The 18,313-nt window shown below is 43.3% G+C and overlaps 1 protein-coding gene across 4 annotated transcripts in view; it reads left to right on the forward strand.

Moving 5' to 3' along the window:
* Positions 1–18,313, forward strand: part of NPAS3 (neuronal PAS domain protein 3) — a 475,522-nt gene that overhangs the window by 11,282 nt on the left and 445,927 nt on the right. The window contains exon 1 of one of the 4 annotated variants that reach the window (XM_088456538.1): positions 5,313–5,537. The exons of the other annotated variants lie outside the window; for them this stretch is intronic. Within the exon in view, the coding sequence (XP_088312664.1) occupies positions 5,488–5,537 (50 nt within the window). The 5' untranslated portion in view covers positions 5,313–5,487. Of the gene's footprint in view, positions 1–5,312; positions 5,538–18,313 lie in introns of those variants that run through there. 4 annotated transcript variants of the gene reach the window in all.

An 18,313-nucleotide genomic window follows, 5' to 3' on the forward strand; every position in this document is an offset into this window, starting at 1 on the left:
CCATTTTAACTCTGGGGACCCAATGCAGAAGTGTCAAACACCATTCGGCATGGAAACATGGGAATTATGGTGATGATTCTTACACATTCTCAAAGTAAAGAGGATGCAATTACCCTTGACAAAGTGGAGATGGCTGTAGTGAGAGTAGTTAGAGGAACTTATAATCAAATCTCTCTGATCTTCCACAGAATAATGATTTATACTTACAGGTGTTAGTATTACATGTCCAATGTTCTTAATGCCTGACAACTCCTCTGATGTGGATGGTCTAAACCAGGGGCGCACAACTTTTTCTAGTCCGACTGCCATATTGGGAGATCGCACTCATTGAAAGGGCCACAATAAAATGTCACTTGCTTAAACATGTAAAATACATACAAATCACTAGTGGAAAAGGCCTTGCAGTATTGTTGTAAGGTCCTTATGGAGACAATTGTCCCATGTAGCAACACTTTCACCTTTCCTCCTGCAGCAATTTCCTCACCTCTGCAGCAAGACCATCACATGCCCCATAGCAACACATCCTCCTGCACAACCTGTGTGCTCTCTCCATGTGTCTCCCACTACTGTAGGGTCAGTAGTGGTGCCATCAGACAGATGCAATCCTTAGGCATTTAGACAATAATTGTGCTCCTTGTTACAATAGCTTTAGCAAGATTTTGGTTTGTTTATTATTTCAGACATATAAATAAATGTGGGCTTGTGTGCTTTGCATGCAAAAGTCTGATGTAAAGTGCCTGTCTGGCTCTAGGAATCGTAATGAATTATTTTAAATTCTATAAAATGTAACAAAAACCAAACTTTTTTTTTAAATCTCTTTTTATTTATAATTTTTGAAAATGTATCACAAATATTAACATACACAAAAAAATTATATGAATAATCAACAATTCAAATATATCAAATAACATATCCAAAAAATAAAACTTCACAAATATCCACATCAATCAAATTTTTGATTTGTTCCAAAAACACATAAAACAAAATAAAATAAAAATATACAGAGAAAGAATAAAAAGAAGAGAGAAAAAAAAAGAGGGGGTAGGATTAAAGAAAGGCAAACTACGGTATAGTTTATAACTTACAAAAAACGAACTTTGTTGTTGGCAGGCAGATAAACAACTCTTATGCTGGGCATACATTGCCAGATAAATTGCCTGTCAGACCAATAGACATTTTATCTGGCAGCCTATGAGCCTGCAGATATCGCGGTGTATTAGCCCCGATATCTGCGCTCCGCCCCCGGGGGAGAAGACATTACCCCGTTCTTTCCATGGCAAGGAACAGGGGAAATGTATGCCTGTCGGCCACGGCTGGGCATAGACTGCCTGATGAGGCTGACATTTTAACTTGCAGATATCGCATCGGTCAGGCATCCCGGATTGTCCAGCATGCCTGTCCGATGCGATATCTGCAAATTAAAATGCCGGCCACATCGGGCAGTGTATGCCCAGCCGTGGCCGACAGACATATTTAACCCTCAGTCGGCCACACACACACTACAATTACCGAGGCGATCCGTGGATATCGGGCAGGTCCGGCCCTATATCTGTACAGTGTATGCCCAGCATTGGTAATTCCTTTACTTTTGTTTTAACCACTTAACTGACAAAAAAGTTTCCAAGAAAAAAAATGCTCAGAAATTGTCGCGTTTTTTTATGACTGAATTAGGTCAAAAACATTTTTTTGAAACTTATCCAATGCAATTTTAGATTTTAATTTTTTTTTTTTTAAACACCGTATACCATAAAAATTGCATGGTATACTGTAATGATGGCCGATGGGTTTAACCATCAATATAAACCATCAATTGTTTGTGGCCACAACCACTGATGTTTCCTTAACATCGGTTTGCAAACAATCGATGGTCCCACACCCCTGCTGGACCCCCCCCGCACCCCTTTGCACCCCACCACGAAGACTGCTGGTCCCCCATATCTTGCCATGGACGCTGCTGAAACCCCGCAACGAAAGCGGGACCCCCATGCACCCCCGCCTACACCGCAGGACCCCCAGGTATTGTATATAAAATCCCAAAACTGCTGGCACTCCAAACTTTGAGGACAACTGGCCCTGTGCCTGTGTGAAATCATACAGACAATATTCCAATAGAAAGACACGGCACTCTATGTATTACTTGTGGTAACATGCCATTTCAGAGATGTGACCATGAGATATCAACTAATTCTTTATGTTGTCAATAGTCCTTTGCCCTAAGCCCTGAATCCAGCATAAAATATATTTGGTATTTGTTTGAAATTGTAGGTAATGTTTTAATGACATTGGTTGTTTCAAAATTGTATGTGGTGCTTGTGAGCTGCACACTTGTAGTTGAAAAAAGGTGTAAATAAAAAGAGGTGCAGAAGTGCCTGGGCGTTTCGAGTGACAAATAATAGCGAGATAACAGCATTTAAGGAGTGGCACCATATTGTAAAAACCGATGTAAGGAGGTGGGCAGAGTGAGGGGGTTCCTTGCTAAGCTGGGAATGGTCTCACAGGTGCACATAGGATGAGGTCGACGGACAGGTAAGTGTTACTGAAGGACTACAAATCATCGATATGATGTGATATATAGTGATATACTCAGGTAACCAATTTATAATGTACATGAATAGAGCCCTTTATCTCTCTCCACTTTATCTCTCTTCAAGCTTTGATAATCTCCTCCTTTGTTTGGTTAATCAAGAGGACAAGAGCAGTATTTTATAAATGTGATTATTCCCAAATGAAAAAAAACACCCTTATCACAGCATATTAAATTCAACCGTAAACTTGAGTAAGGGAACAGCCCTCTGGACATGACTCTGCGATGTCGTGGCTTGGGGGGACAGTGACGTCACTAGGGGAGTGCGGGCCGCACCGGGTGACACCAAAATAGCAGAGCTGCTTGGCTATTTTGGTGTCACCCCCTCGGATGGCAGCACTGCAGCAGCAGTGGTGGATGACACATCCCACCCCCCCCACCCCCCCTTTGTCCAGAAAGGCTTGGGGCTAGCCCACAGTGTGACGAATATGGGGACGTGACACGCGCTCTCCCTGAAAACGTACACGAGGGGGATGCATCGGAGAATGCCGCACCAGATGTCATCACACTCGTTGACGCCTCTTTTGGCAGATACAAATTTTCTTCTGTTTTGTTCTTATATCCCCCCCCCACCCATTAAACCTAAGTGAACGAGGTAAAGGTGTACTTAGATTCACCAAACTAGCACACATTTTGGGCTGTAATAATTCATATCCCTGTATCTGAGCTTTATCAAGTCCTCAAATCACTTCATTGGTGATCCAAACAGGTGTCAGGCTGCTTGAAAAGACAGATAATAAAAAGGTATAAAGCAGAATCAAGCAGGAAATAAGGAGCATGACAGAAGGGCTGGGCACACAGCTGGCGACTTGTCCACCGTCCAAAGGATCCTGGTAAGCCAATACACACTTGCCAATCTGCCGCTCGATATGTCTGCATTGACATCACAACTGGGCGGTTGTCGAGTCGCCGGGACATACAGCCAGATGTGCCGATACATATCTGGCAGATAATATCGACATTGGGTACATCGTCTAGTATTTACCTATGATATGCGCGCTCCCACGGGTTGTTAGTGACATCTCATGTTAGCAGTGGCGTAACTAGGGCAGGGCGAGTGGGGTGCGTGCCCTGGGCGCCGTTGGACCGGCAGCGCGGGGGGGCGCCTCCGGCCACGGTACTGGCCCGCCCGCCCTAGTTAGCCAGTGTAGCGCCGACCGCAATGAGTGCGGTCAGCGCTACACATTTACACAGGACCGGCATTTGGCTTCCAGCGCCGGTCCTGTGCTTCACACCTGAGCCCGTTCCCTCCCCCTGAGCACTTGCCCAATAGCGCTAGGAGGCGGGCTCAGGCTGTGCATAACATGCATCGCTGGCGGCGATGCGTGTGTTAAACAGCAGCCAATGAGAGTCAGATAGACTCTTATTGACTGCTGCAGCACCCACTGCAAGAGCCGGACTTCTGTCCGGCTCCTGCAGTGGGTAATGGGACTGATGTCATGACGTCTGTCCCATTATGCTGAGTGCGCCAGCCCGGGCGGGAGCAGCGTCGCGAGCAGGACCAGGAGCAGAGATTCAGGTAAGTATATTTTTATGTATATATATATTTTTTTTTAACCTATCTGCAGGGGGCACTGGATAGGGGGGTTCACTACAGGGTGCCTGCATAAGGGGATCACTACTGGGAAAACTGCATGGGGAGGACTACTGCTGGGGGCACTATATAAAGGGCACTGCATAGGGGGAGGACTACTACTGGGGGCACCATATAAAGGGCACTGCATAAGGGGATACCGCTACTGGGCGCACTGCATTGTGGGGACTGCTACTAGGGGCACTGCATAAGGGGGAACACTACGTGGGGCACTGCATTTGGGGGGGCCACTAGGAGTACTGAATAAGGGGAACTAATTGGGGGCTGTATAAGGGGGACCACTACTGGGGATACTGTATAAGGGGCACTACTAAGGGCCTGCATAAGAGGGACCACAACTGCATACTGGGGGTACTGTATAAGGGGTACTACTGGGGTTGAGGTGCATATGGATAGGAATGTTCAGCGTGAAAATAAAGGGGTGTGTCATGTTGACACGCCCCATTTTTAAGTGACCACGCCCATTTTTCCCACACGCACCTTTGGTGCGCGTATATCTCAGGATGTTAGGGGGGGCTCCCTTTTCTAATTTGCCATGGGCTCCAAATACCCTAGTTACGCCACTGCATGTTAGCCCTACTGCAGTGTATGCACTTGCTGCATGCCGGATCCCGTTGAGCTGGGAACACATCATCTGATATGTAACCAGCTTAAGAGATGCACTAAGCGATACAGTATGTCGTTTTTCGGCCAATTGAATCAGTTGATTACATATTGTCTACCCATAGAATATAACAAGAACCAGTGAAAATGTTTTTTTTTTTTTGTATTTTTACACAGTTGTTATAAGGAAAATTATAAGGAAAGAAAAAAGAACAAAAAAAAATACATTAATAGGAATAAAAGAGAATGCCAAAGCAAATAGACGACAAAAAGAGTAAAGTGATGAACTAAAAGATAAAGGTACAAGTAGACAGGTATGGTGCATGAACATAGGTAAATTAAATGAGGAATTGGAAAAAAAGTAAAAGGGAAAATGAGGAAACAGAAGAGGAACAAACTTGACATAGAGAAGCCTTGCTGCATCAGGGGGCAGAGGTATTAGGAATAGGGACTACAGGGGAACATAAAATAAGGAGAAAGAAAGGTAAAGGAGAAGGAGGAGAGAAGAGAGAGGAGAGGGGGAGGGCGGTGTGATGGAGTGGAGTGATGGAGGGATGCAGCGGTAGCTAGAGCCGCCGTCACCCCTCGGGAGGAGGCTGAGGGTCGGGGCACATGTGTGAGCGGAGGATGCGAGCTCCCCCCACACCGGGCACGGAATGCCCGCGGCTCTGACCACTCGGACATCTCGGGGGCCGCTGCCCGGAACATGGCGCCCACAAAGCCCGGCTTCCAGCAGGACCCTTCCCGTAGAGAACGGTAAGAGAGGCCGTGGCTGGAGCAAGGCCCTGAGTAACTGCGGCTGCTGGTGTACATACATACACATACTGTATGCATGTACAGGAGCTGGAGCACTGTGTGTGTGTGACACATGACGCTGGCCGCATCACACAGACATGCTCAGCAGCACATGCACACCCTGCCTGCCTGCCTGCTGCATCACACACCAACAGCACAACTTATTGCACAAGCTCTGTGTGACAGTACAAACCATCATTATTGCAAATGTTATATATGTATATATTTATAAATCATTGTACTCCTACATCATGTGTATATTTAGTATTTACCCCTGACAGTGCCAGGGTCATATGACTGCTCGGATGTGGTACTTGTAAAATGGTACAGCATGTGGTATTGTGCCCCCACCTCTACTTTATTTACATGATGAAGTGACACGTGACACCCGCCCATAAGGCTGCTACTGGGTATATTTCTAATATATATATATATATATATATATATATATATATATATATATATATATATATATATATACACACACACACACACGTCTTATGTGAGCTGCATCAGTAGTATTTGTTTCCGTACTTGAACATACTAGTGACATTTGTTTATGATTGTTCTGCCTGACAAATACAGTTTATGGCTGTTAATGTTCACCATTCTCATATATACATATACATTGTAAGAGCATTGAGAAATATTGTTTGACAGATGTGAATAATGTTTTATACACAGTATTTTGCAGTGACATTGACAGTTATTGTATATTATAATTTTCTCTATGATGGTTTATTTTAAGGTGATGCATTACTGACACAGATGGTTGTTGTTCTAATGACAAGTTTCAATGAAAGGCCACTTTGGGCTCACAAAAAGTTGAAGGCAGATGATGCAGGGTAATAGTCTCACACTACCGATGTTTCAGCTGCATTTTCCCTCAAAACAAAAAAATAAGTATACATTACCGATTTGCCGCTGCGGAGAATTGCTATTTTATATACTCATATTTTTTCCAGGCCATTTTGAGGTATGATATGAAAAAAAAAGGAAGTTACAGATCGCTGTATACTGTAACAGCAATGAATGCACTCTGTGTGCCAGGTAATTGCCATGTAGCAATACTGTTAATAAACGTATGTTTTCCAGTAGCATTATATTCGCTAGGCTATTACTATTAGTAGCAGTGGAAAATCGCTGTTGTGTCATTCTCCAGTATCATTTAATGGATGTCTATGGGAAAGTGTTTGCAGCAATTGTCTGCTGTGATTTGTACTGGAATAAAAAATTGGCAGTGCTACACTACTTTAAGACAAGTAAACTGTCTGGTTTGTGCATGTGTGCATACAGTTGTTGTACAGCTTCAGGTGAATTTAATATATTTATCCACTCCTGTCCTGATTAATATTTCTAGCTTATTTCCATGCTTTTTGATCATGTCTTTACATCACCAGGAAGATTTGCTCATTGCAGCAGCTTTCTGTTTTGTTTCTGTTTGTTTTTTTGTTTAGGGCAATGAAAAAAATCTAATGATATAAAACATAACTGAAAATATTAATAAGATAGAAAGCAAATTCGATATATTAATTAAAAGTTGCAGAAGGGTGAATTAAAGAGTACATGTCAATTATATGGGTGCCACCCTGTCAGTGCTGCAACACTCCAGCTTTGACATGACAATAGGATCAGGTTTATGTTATTTTTTTTTTTTTTAAAGCATATATTATATTATGGCAAATACATGTAAATTATAACATCACAAGTATCACAAAACTGAAAGCTGTGTTCAAATATCCCGCTGCCTGGCTGAAGTTATAATTTATTCACTGCACTCAGCCAGGCAGTAGGATATTTGAATACAGCTGTCAGTTTAGCAGTCCTTGCAGTGCTGTAAATGACATCTGCACTGCATGTCCATGGCCAGTGACACCCGTTGTCGCTCTCTGTAACATTGTAGCACTGGGTTCAGTCTGTGACCGCAGGATCTACTGTTGTAGCCTCTCCAGTGATAGATGGGTTTGGATTTAGTTTGGCTAGGGAATATTTATTGCTGCACCAGCATATTTTTTTACTTTTTATTGAACAGAATTTGGATACAGTGAATAATGATCATAGAAGTAAAAGCGTACAATAATGCAAAATCCAAAGATTAAAATGTAAAGGAATGGGGGGAGGGGAGGTAATCACTGACAATCCAAAAGAAGTAGATAGGAAGGGCTTGAGATGTAATGAAATCATTGAGTGAGAACTGAGGAGGGTGTCTGAGGAAAAGCTTATAAGGATTTTGAGAGGTTCAATTAGGAAATTTGAGGGAATGGCCATGGGGTCCAGACCTAGTCAAAAGTAGAGTGTTTATCATGCAGATGTGAAGATGGTATGTCATTTTTTGCCATGTGGGTGATAAACCAGGCAAAAAGGAAATGAGGGAAGTAGCATATGAAGGTGTCTACTCTGAATGTCGTCATGGACATAAAGTCATCAAGAAAAATGTTGACATTCAGAAATGTTTACATTGTTTAACTGTCGACATGTTCATAATGGTGACATTTAACATGTCGACTCCAGAGTGTCAACATTTTTCTGTTATTTTTAGAGTTAGGCTAAAATTCTCTCCATGTCGGCATTTGCAATTGTAATCTAGTGACCATGTTGACATTCAGAGACGGTTGACATGGTGTCGACTTCACATACTACACCCATATGAACGCTTCCAAAATTGAACTATAAGACATTTGGCTGCAGCAAGTAGTGGGTAGCTAACTTGGCAGAGTGTCTGTCAGCCTCACCAATGGGATAACATAGTAAGAATGACCGGTATTTATTGGCAGAACCTGGTAGTAGAGATAATAAGAGATCTCGGACACCATCCCAGAAGGAAGAAGTCACCAAGACCACTAAATATGAAGGAATGTACCAACCTGGCCATATCCTCGCCAATAAGTGAGAGTTGAGTAGTAGATTCGTACATTTTTGCCGGTCTGTCAGGACACTACCATCTGAAGTAAACCTTATAGGCATTATCCTTGATCATGGTCAATTTGGAGCTAGAAGCGATCTTGACTCGAATATTGTTGCACTTTACAAATGGGATCTGAAGCATGTATAGATAACCATAGCTGCAGGATTGGGTTTACATGGGCTGAGAAATGTAAAGACTGTAATGGTGGTGGGATTGGATTTAGAGGGGCTTAGCTGATAGGATGTTCATGTGGCGCCCATATAATGAACAAATAACACAAGTACAAAAAATAAAAACTTAATAGGAATTTATTCACCAAGGTGGACAGTTCTCATTTCTAAAGTCAAACCTTTTGTTTTTCTTGTGGAATTAATTTCAATTAGCAAGAAAACATTAACTGTTTCAACTGTTTGATTATGATTCTGGTAGATGAATAGGAAATTAAAAATTTGCAGCCAACAATATAACTAATTGATAGCAGTAAATGAACATTAAACTAAATCAATATACAAATTGTTTTATTGAAAGTATATTCTAATTTTATTTACATTTTTAGATGTACTAGCTTCAGTAGCTTGTCAGTTCAATATTTCAGATAGGGCCTTAATCAAGGGTGCGACAGTGTTCTCTATACAAATCAGACTATTTCAATAAGCTTACTAACAGTATTGGGCATCTGGGATTGAACTGGAAAGTGGTAGTTTATAGCAGGGCCGTAACTAGGGTGGTGCGACCAGTGCCATGGCACAGGGCACCGCAGGGCAGGGGGCGCTGTTCAGGCCTTTCAACTTTCTATTTATTATCATTCTCACTTGTAGCTTCCTCTTCTGTTATCCCCAGCATCTCCTGGCCACCCCTATCTCTTCCCTGGCCCTTCCCCATGAGGCCATGGCCCTTTTTCAGGTGCACTATTTTATGTCCCTATTTAAAAAAAATGGGGAGGACGCCAATGCTCTCTCTGGTACGGGGCACCAAAAAGTCTAGTTACAGCTCTGGTTTATAGTATGGTAGATAGCAGCACAGTCTAGGAGCTTAATTCCTCTTATGGATAATATTAAATAAAGCTATTTTTCCCTAAAAGGCTTTGAGATATACATACATACATACTGTACCTTAGACCTACAGTAGCGTCACAACCCATGGCCTGGGAGCCACATGCAACCTGTAACTTTATTATATGTGCGCCATGAGAGGGATAAAGAGGAATACAAAGTTGTTAGAAGGTGACATAATCAAACGGTTTGACCTTGGTACAGTCAGATGACCATGGAGCACACACCGACTGTGATGTGCCCATACAGAGCACACTACTGGTTTTTAGTGATTTAAGTTTAGATACAAAACCTGGTGGCAGACACAAGAGTTTTTTAAAGGTAAAGGTATGACTGTAGTTTAGGTAAACGCATACTAGAGCTAGTTTGAGAATAGTAGTGTAAGTTTCTATTATCTCTCATAAGTTGCTGAAGAAGTTAGATTTCGAGTGTGTGAATTACCCTGCGGTCCACCGCAGCCAGATATTAGATCTCACCAATGGTACTTTTCAGTTAGATTATTCTTTAACATCAAGGGCCCTTGCTGTATAATCTTTTAAAATATTTTTAGATCTTTTAAAGTGTGTTATCTTTAAAAATTCTCACATGTAAGAGCTCAAAGAGGAACATTTGCCAATACTGTCAACCCAAAAATGTTGTGTTGCCCATGAGAGAGCATTTGTAATAGTAATGTGTTTATGTTGGTGAGACAGAGCCAAATGTAATAGCCCACAATTTGTGGTAGCTGTCGAGATTCTGGCAATTAGTGTAAAGACAGTGGCTAATTTCCCGCTAGGTACATGCCTAGGGGTGCCAGCTGGTGGTGGCGCACAGCAAGCTGCCCACCCCATCTGCATCAGAGTTGTTGATCCCAGGGCCGGATCGAGGGCTGTTCCAGGGGCGCACCACCAGGGCCCTGGGCCGGTTGAGTCTGGCGAGTTTGGTGATGCTACACCGCCAGCCGCACCACCAGTTCTAATTTCATGCCCTGGCAGCACTGGGCTTCTCTGTTCGGATCAGACACAACCCAGGCAATGACCTATAGAGACGTGGCGGCGTGATATCATAGATCACGCAGACGCATTGTTGTCCTGCCCACGCAGTGCTCTGCAGTGACTTAGTCACCGAGGCTTCTGCAGCCACTGCTGGTACTGCCTGCGGCTGAGGGACTGGGAGCTCCCCTCTCCTCTGCTAGCAACAGGTCAGGGCTGTAACAATAGGTAATGTGTGTTTTATATTTTTCCTGTAGGGAACAATGTGTTTTATTTTTTCCTGTGGGGGACAATATGTGTGTTGTTTAAGAATAAAAATAGTAGTAATAAAAGTATTAATTATAGATATAGTTGGAATTTGGGGGAGGGCTCCAACCTTTCTCGCACAGGGTACTAATAGACCTGGCGTCGGCCCTGGCTGATCGTTTTTTAATGTAGCACCAGCTGGGATGGGCGCGGGCAACAATTTGTGTGAAGGAGCTGCGGCAGAGGTTGGGGCTTGCTGTCTGCGTGGAGATTTCGGTTTTGGGACCATCCGGCCCTTGACATTGTGAAGGGGGTGTAGCCTGAGCCGTCAGTAACACTATCATGATGTTTATGCAGAGCCGACCTGTCACTGCTGCTGGCGGCTCTGCAGCTAATCTTTACTGCTTTTGTAAGCGGAGGCTGAGGGCAGTTGTGAAGGGGTAGGCAATAATGTTGTACCTTGGGGCTGCCTGACACTGAAATCCACCTTTGTGTAAAGGCAAAACCAGGTTGGTTTCACCCTTAAGCTAACTGCCTCTGTAAAGGCAGGATGCAGGACACAACGCACTCGAGCTGCGATGCATTCCGCCAATCTTCATGGTAAGAGTGGCCTTTTGTGATGGATGGACTTCCGGGGCTATGGCCCAGAAGTCCCTCCGGCGGCGTCCTGTGCAGGCGCAGAAGGACGTGCACGCCACGGGGGGTGCTGGGAGGGATCCGATCGGATCCCTCTTACAGAATTCTGCGGAAAGAAGCCCATAGGCGTCTATGGGTAACGCCATCAGGAAGATGGCATTACCCACCGCAACCAAACCCCGGAGGGCATCGCATTCCGGGGCTCGGTGCATATGAGAAATGTGGTCACACCTGCATTTTCAGGGTTTGACCGCATTTCTCACCTTGCTGCATGCCACCCTAAATCTAGTGGCTATCTCGCTATAATCGCGACAACGCCTGTAAATCACAGTCTCTCTGTCTGCACATCTGTTCTTGTTCTGGTGGTCATTATTACAGATGAACTCAATTACTTTTTTCATTTAAACACATGGCTTTGAGAACTTGTAGTTGTGGGTGGAATAAATTCTGTATGTCACACAAAGGGCTTGATTCAATTAGACGCAAAGTGGGTAAATTGCCGCATAGAAATGCCTGCAACGGCGCGCATATATGCCCCCCCCACCCTCGCCGCCAGTTCTCACTCCGGACTCGCACGTTTTTGCTCGCGGAAATGTGCGAGCCCAGAGGTACTGTAAGTGCAGCATTCAGCCTAATTGGATCGAGCTCAAAGTGTGAAATTTGTGACACATTTCGTTAATACTACTGAGACATCAGAATTCACTTGTGGAGTAAATATGTTCTCTTACTTACTGTAGTTCCATGTTGTGCAGCGGGTTGAACCGTTTCATCCATAAAATTTGGGAATGTGCTTTCACTTTGTAAATAATGTTTTCAAATGAGGACTACAACCATGTATTGTATCTGTTTAATTTAAAAAAATAGACTTTGGTCTGTGGTGTACTCCATCACATCTCAATATCTATATTTTATTGCACTTGCTTCTGCCAACCGTACTGCAAGATCTTTTTTTCCTTTCGTGTGAATCCTACACACAATATGTAAATGTATTGTCCGGTTATCTTTTCTTTAGTTATAATGAAATGATGAGCTAACCACACACTATGTTACATTATCAGGCCATGTTGTATTTGTATTCTATTCTTGCTCTGTTACTACCGTTCTTAGAATTATAATGTCAAAGCAATCTGCATAAATAATTATAGTTTTCTATTTAGTTTTATGGAGATGTTTTCCAATCTCTTTCACGCAAGCCTATAGATGCAAGAGCATGGTGCTTTCAGCTTGTGGGAATTAACGTTCCAATGATTCCATGTCAACTAATGGTGCAGGTGTTTAAATATAAAGTATGATGGAGTATTTGCTCCATCACTTACAACAAAAGCCACATGCAGATGTGTCCTCTTGCATCTTTGCCACGCATGGCGCAAGATGTGTACCTGCGACTCCATAGGATTGCATGGTGCAAGCGCAGCGTGCGGCATGGTGTAGTGTAGTGCGCATGTTTGTAGTGCGATCGGCAAAGATACAAGAGGACACATCTGTATTACATCCCTTCGTCAATGGCTAAAAAGGTGCTTATTGGCTCAGCCCCTATATTAAGATTTAACATTTTATTTGTTCTTTCTGTTCTATAGGAAAATGCAAATGCAGTATGATGCAAAATAAATACAATATTTTCTGGCAAGCAGATATTTAAAAATGTATGTTGTTACAAAGTTATTGGATAGAGACACATCTAATTAATGGTGCGTACACACGGGACGATCGACAACGATAGCGATATCGTTCGATCTCCCGGGTGTGCTGGATGATCGATGACGATCGATCTCAATCATCCAGCGCACCGACTATGGCGATCCGCGATCAACGATCGCCGGTCCCTATAGTAACCTGGTCGATATCGACCAGGTTGGCCTGCATGCACGGACAATGGTCGATATCGACCATATGTGCCCGCGCCTAGCAGGTCGTTGGGCACCAAAAAATGCACAATATGAACGATAACGATATGATCAATATCGTTCATATCGTCCATTTTAATCGTACCTTGTGTACGCACCTTTAGAGCTACAGTAACCCTGAATTACTGCAAGCATGTGATTTAGCTAAATAATATACAGGTATATATATATCAATGTCTAATTCGAGGTTTACTAAAAATTTGATCCTGAGTAACATTTGGGGCTATATTTACTAAGCTGTGGGATTTAAAAGCCGACAATTTTCAGCAGTTCTTCTCGCAAGATTTAAAAAGTTAATAATATTGAATGCATAGACATTATGGCCCTCATTCAGAGCCGTACGCTCTGAGCAGAGCGCACGCTCTGAATGAGGGCCGGGCTCCATTTTCATGGAGCGTCCTCCTGGACGCTCGTATAGCTGTGGGTCACCACCCACAGGCTATACGAGCGTGCATTGTGATGGTCGCGATGGTCGAGACCATCGCGACCATCGAAACTGCGTGCCGGAGCCTGCGGTTGAGGTTTTCAACCGCAAGCTCCGGAGTGATTTTGGCTCTATCAGAGCCAAAATCACTCCCACTGACATCACTAGTGATGTCAGTGGGCCGGCTTCTGACGGGAGGCGTTCCCTTAGAAACGCCCCCGTCAGGGAGGCACGCCCCCGGCACGCCCACCAAAGGGGGCGTGCTGTCAATCAACATTGACAGCACGCCCCCTTTGATCGGACACAACGAGCGAAGGACTTTCCTTCGCTCGTCGCGTCTGGCGCATGCGCACGACGGAGCTCCCTCCGTCGTGCGGCTGCTCAGTCCATAACATCGACCCACTTGCGAGCGGACAGCCGCTCGCGAGTGGGTCTGAATCAGGCCCTATGTTTAATATCATTGCTGTTTTAAATCCTGTGGGCAAAAGCACAAAAAGTTGGTATACCACTTTGAAAACATGTTGTTTAGTAAATATAACCCTTTGTGCCACTATAACTGTAACTGTGCATTCATTATTTTTTTTACCTCAATTGTATTATCACACCAGATATGCCATCTATATTGATGGGAGATCGGGGTGCGATATTCAATCGTTTTTGGGCTCCCATGCCTTATCGCTCATGTCACGCCCAATCAGACTGGGTTTAGCCACATAAAATGGCTAAACCTGTCTAAAGTCCTAGTTAGCGCGCCCCAAACAGCTATTTGGGCGCCCAAACCACGGACTTCTCGCACATTTCTGCTCGCCACCTCAGGAGGGTGTGAGCAGAAATGTGTTCTTCCACGGCTATTTGCACCCAAACAAAGCAAAAATTTAATTGCTTTGTCAGGCGCTAATTAGTCAGAGCCGCTGTTCAATTCAGCGCGCTGTTTAGCCCGACAGTTAGAAGTCGGAGAATGGCGGTTCTCGCTACTTAACCTGGGTGTTTAGTCGTGAGAATCTGCATTCACCGTCTAAAGTCCTGCCCGCAGGCTGTTAGCGCCACGCTAAGCCGTAAAACAGCCTCACGGCTGGCACTTTAAAGGAGGGTACGAGGAGAAATCCTTTAGTCGCTCTAACAGTGCGCTGAATTGAATACCTCAGGAAGCTCCCTCCCGGCGCTTTCAACAGTGCTCTGAATTGAATCCCCCCCCCTGTATCATGTTACAGAAATGCTTACGTTTTTTTTAGTTATTTCCCATTTTGTATCTGTCCCATCCCATTTGCTGACGCCATTTCATATAAGTGGTGATTGTATGCAAATGAGAGAATGTGACACAGAGATATCGGCAAGTATTCTTGTTCTTAAAAGGAAGTTGCCCCTGTCACATTGCTTTTGGGTGAATAAAGGGGCCTCTTTAAAGTATATAGCAACTGTCCTTTGTGAACTAGCCAACTGGAAGTTAGCAAAAGTGTAAGGTGGTTGGGCGTGTAGTGTTCTTCCAAGGAAGATGTTTGAACCTAAAGCAATGTAAATAAGTGATATTGCAGTAGTTGAATGCAAGATATGTAATTTATAGATGATGACTTTTAAAACCACTATTTCATGGAGTTGGGGTGGGCAGGATTTATGACTTGCATCATATCACCAACCCGCCATTTCTCCGTTACACAGATCATGCCATCACACCATGGTGGGCAGAGCATGATGATGAAAAGCACAGCAATGTAAAGACTTTAATGGTGAGATGAACATGTTTGAAATGGTTAATAAGAATAACACTCCAAAGAAGCTGTTTTATTATAATTGTGAGAAATGACTGCGTCCATCCTTTTAGAAATAAGGATATAAGGTCACTTACTAACAAGGTGCAAATATGCAGGGATCCATAAATAACAAAAAGCACTTGGTTCTGATCGATCTAGTGCAAGTTAGACAATGAAAGTAAATGTCTCGCTGGTTGCTTTGTTTACACATTGGCATAACTTAGAGAGCATGCCCAACATTCCAGTATCCTGCCCACCATGGTACCACAACGCTATCTATTCCACCATCTACCTTTCCTCCCCTCTCCGGTTATTGCTTTTTGTACCATTACATGGATGTGACCAAGACCACCTTGCCAATGTAAAGACTCGTATTCAATTCGCTATAATGTGTGGGTGCAGCATACAAATGCGGCGTACATCACTGTTAAATATGGCTGCCCAACATCGCCAATTATAATGACGAAGTGCCATCATTCTGATGGCAACTTGTGGCCATTGTCACTAATTAAATTACCCCTAAAAGCGAATTAAAATGTTAAGACTGCAGTTTTATCCATCCATTCAGTCGGATGGCAGGTGGACTCAGCAGGTAAAGTCACCATGCGCTGATAATGATGACTGGTATAAAATCTCGGCATATGGGCAAATATCCGCATTTAGTTCTGCGGCTGCAACTGCGGACAACTCAGTTTATTGGCTGTTTTACAAATTGGTTGTATTTTCCACTACATTTTCTATGCTATTCATCTACCTAGAAAGTAGTTCCAAATCAGTGAACAATTCTTTAGAGCGTTGTTTACTTCTAGCTTTCTCATTATCAATTTTTGTCAAAAAAGTATTTGTACCATAGTCACATTGTGGTAGCGTTATGTTTCTGTTAGTATTCGTAATGCAATAGCTGTGATTCATGAGAACAAACGTTCCATATTGCACTGAAAACGAGTGACGCAAAAGTGTGTTCACATGCTGAGAAAGCATTGAGAGATCCACAGTGTAATATCAGGAGACAGCAGTGCAGAGATGCTGGGAATGAGATGAACATGCTGGAAAATGTGTGTGTCAAAAATATGGAGAAATGAAGGATTTTCAAAGGAAACATCTGGGTCATTAATTATTTTGGCATAAAGATATTTTAACAAATATACATTTAAATATAACATGACTAGGTAATGTTAGATCAGGAATATAGGAAAGGAAAGTATTTGCATAAGGTAATCTAGCTCTCTTTTCTTTCAGGTATTGCTGTAACTTTGCTTGTTCAATACAGACATGAAAGAGATTTAAAAAGACAAATTGCCCCAGCAAGAGCCCCTCATATAGAACTATCCTATGCTCCCCACACCAGATTCAGAGTTAAGGGCAATTGCAAATGCTGACAGATGTTGTGGGTTTTCTTAAGCAATCTGCATGCATCGCAGTCTGCGTACGCAACTAAGAGCAATCGTAAGCAATTCGCACACATCTCGGTCGCAACTCACTTGTAGCTGAACGGGCATTACCTTGGCTGTGTTGTGGGTATGTGTATAAAGTTTTGGGCTATTCAGAAGTAAGGGAATACACAGATCCATCCAACGTCAGACAGATAATAGTGATGATGGTTGCACAGACATGGTGCAGTCGTATGGTTGCAGCCGATTTCGTATACAGGCAAATGACAATATATGGGGTTTCTGATCTCTGGAAGCAGCAATCGCTTTACGTGCAAGTCACAATCTGTTTCTTAGCCAGACCACTTGGTCATTTTCAATAAAATTTGCTTCTGGTTCTGTCCATAACTATGAAAATGAAGGGGCACATTTGTCAAAATGTCCCAGATTGTGGCGATAAGTGATGTGTTAAGCAATTTAACACAAAACATTGCCAAGGCAGCTGAGCGATGCTACACTACTGGGGCGATACTGGCCTGGAATGGTACGCTAAGTCAGTCTTTGCAGATGTGTGCATGCGTGAGCTGGTACGGTTCCATATGTAATTATAAATATAAATATATATATATCTGGTAACAGACGGCACTCAGAGACTTAGTATTGCATAAAGTCATATATTGCAGTGATCAACGTTTCGGGGAATACACCCCTTCGTCAGGACCATAAACGGACAACAATAACAACACTTAACGACATTTAACATACTTAACCCATTAAGTACCCCTAAGACAATTACCAGCTCATCTCCATGCCGTGGCTCACCCGGAACATCCACCGGAACTCTCATGCTCCCACACTTCCGGGTATCGCAGCGGACATTGCCATGACAACGCAACCGCTTCCGCTCCACAGGACACCATCAGCTGCACTCCACCAGCGGAAGAGACAGGGAATCCCGGAGACACGGGTCTGTAGGCCAAATACATATCGGCAATGAAGTAAAACATATTAAAATCATCATATCATCAGACTGAAAAAAAACAGAAAATATACCAACGGACATAAAGAAAAAAAAACAAAATCTTTATAACCATATACCCGACATCATGTAAACAACACCCAGCATTCTAGTTATTCATAATCATCACATACTATACATAACCAGAAACCTAACCATAACTCACCACATAGCATATAGATATATACAAATGGTCTATATACACATAAGAGAGTGGTTCAATAAGTAAGGTAAACCTCTCACGTGTGTAATGTTCTCTATTTCATTGCACTTTCCCGCCAGGCCAGAACAGGTAGACTGCTGCTTCCCCTCACTGCCATTAGACTGCACCTCGAAACAGTCATAGTGTCCCAAAATCAGGTGTAAGATAGTGGGGCTGGCAGAAACATGGTCAAACATTGAGGTGCGTAGTGAGATCAGATTTCTGCATCTAAAGGGCACCTCAGCAGCTGAAATTCATCGC

Source organism: Taudactylus pleione, unplaced genomic scaffold, assembly GCF_031769625.1.
Source record: "Taudactylus pleione unplaced genomic scaffold, aTauple2 ptg000707l, whole genome shotgun sequence".
Lineage (NCBI taxonomy): Eukaryota > Metazoa > Chordata > Amphibia > Anura > Myobatrachidae > Taudactylus > Taudactylus pleione.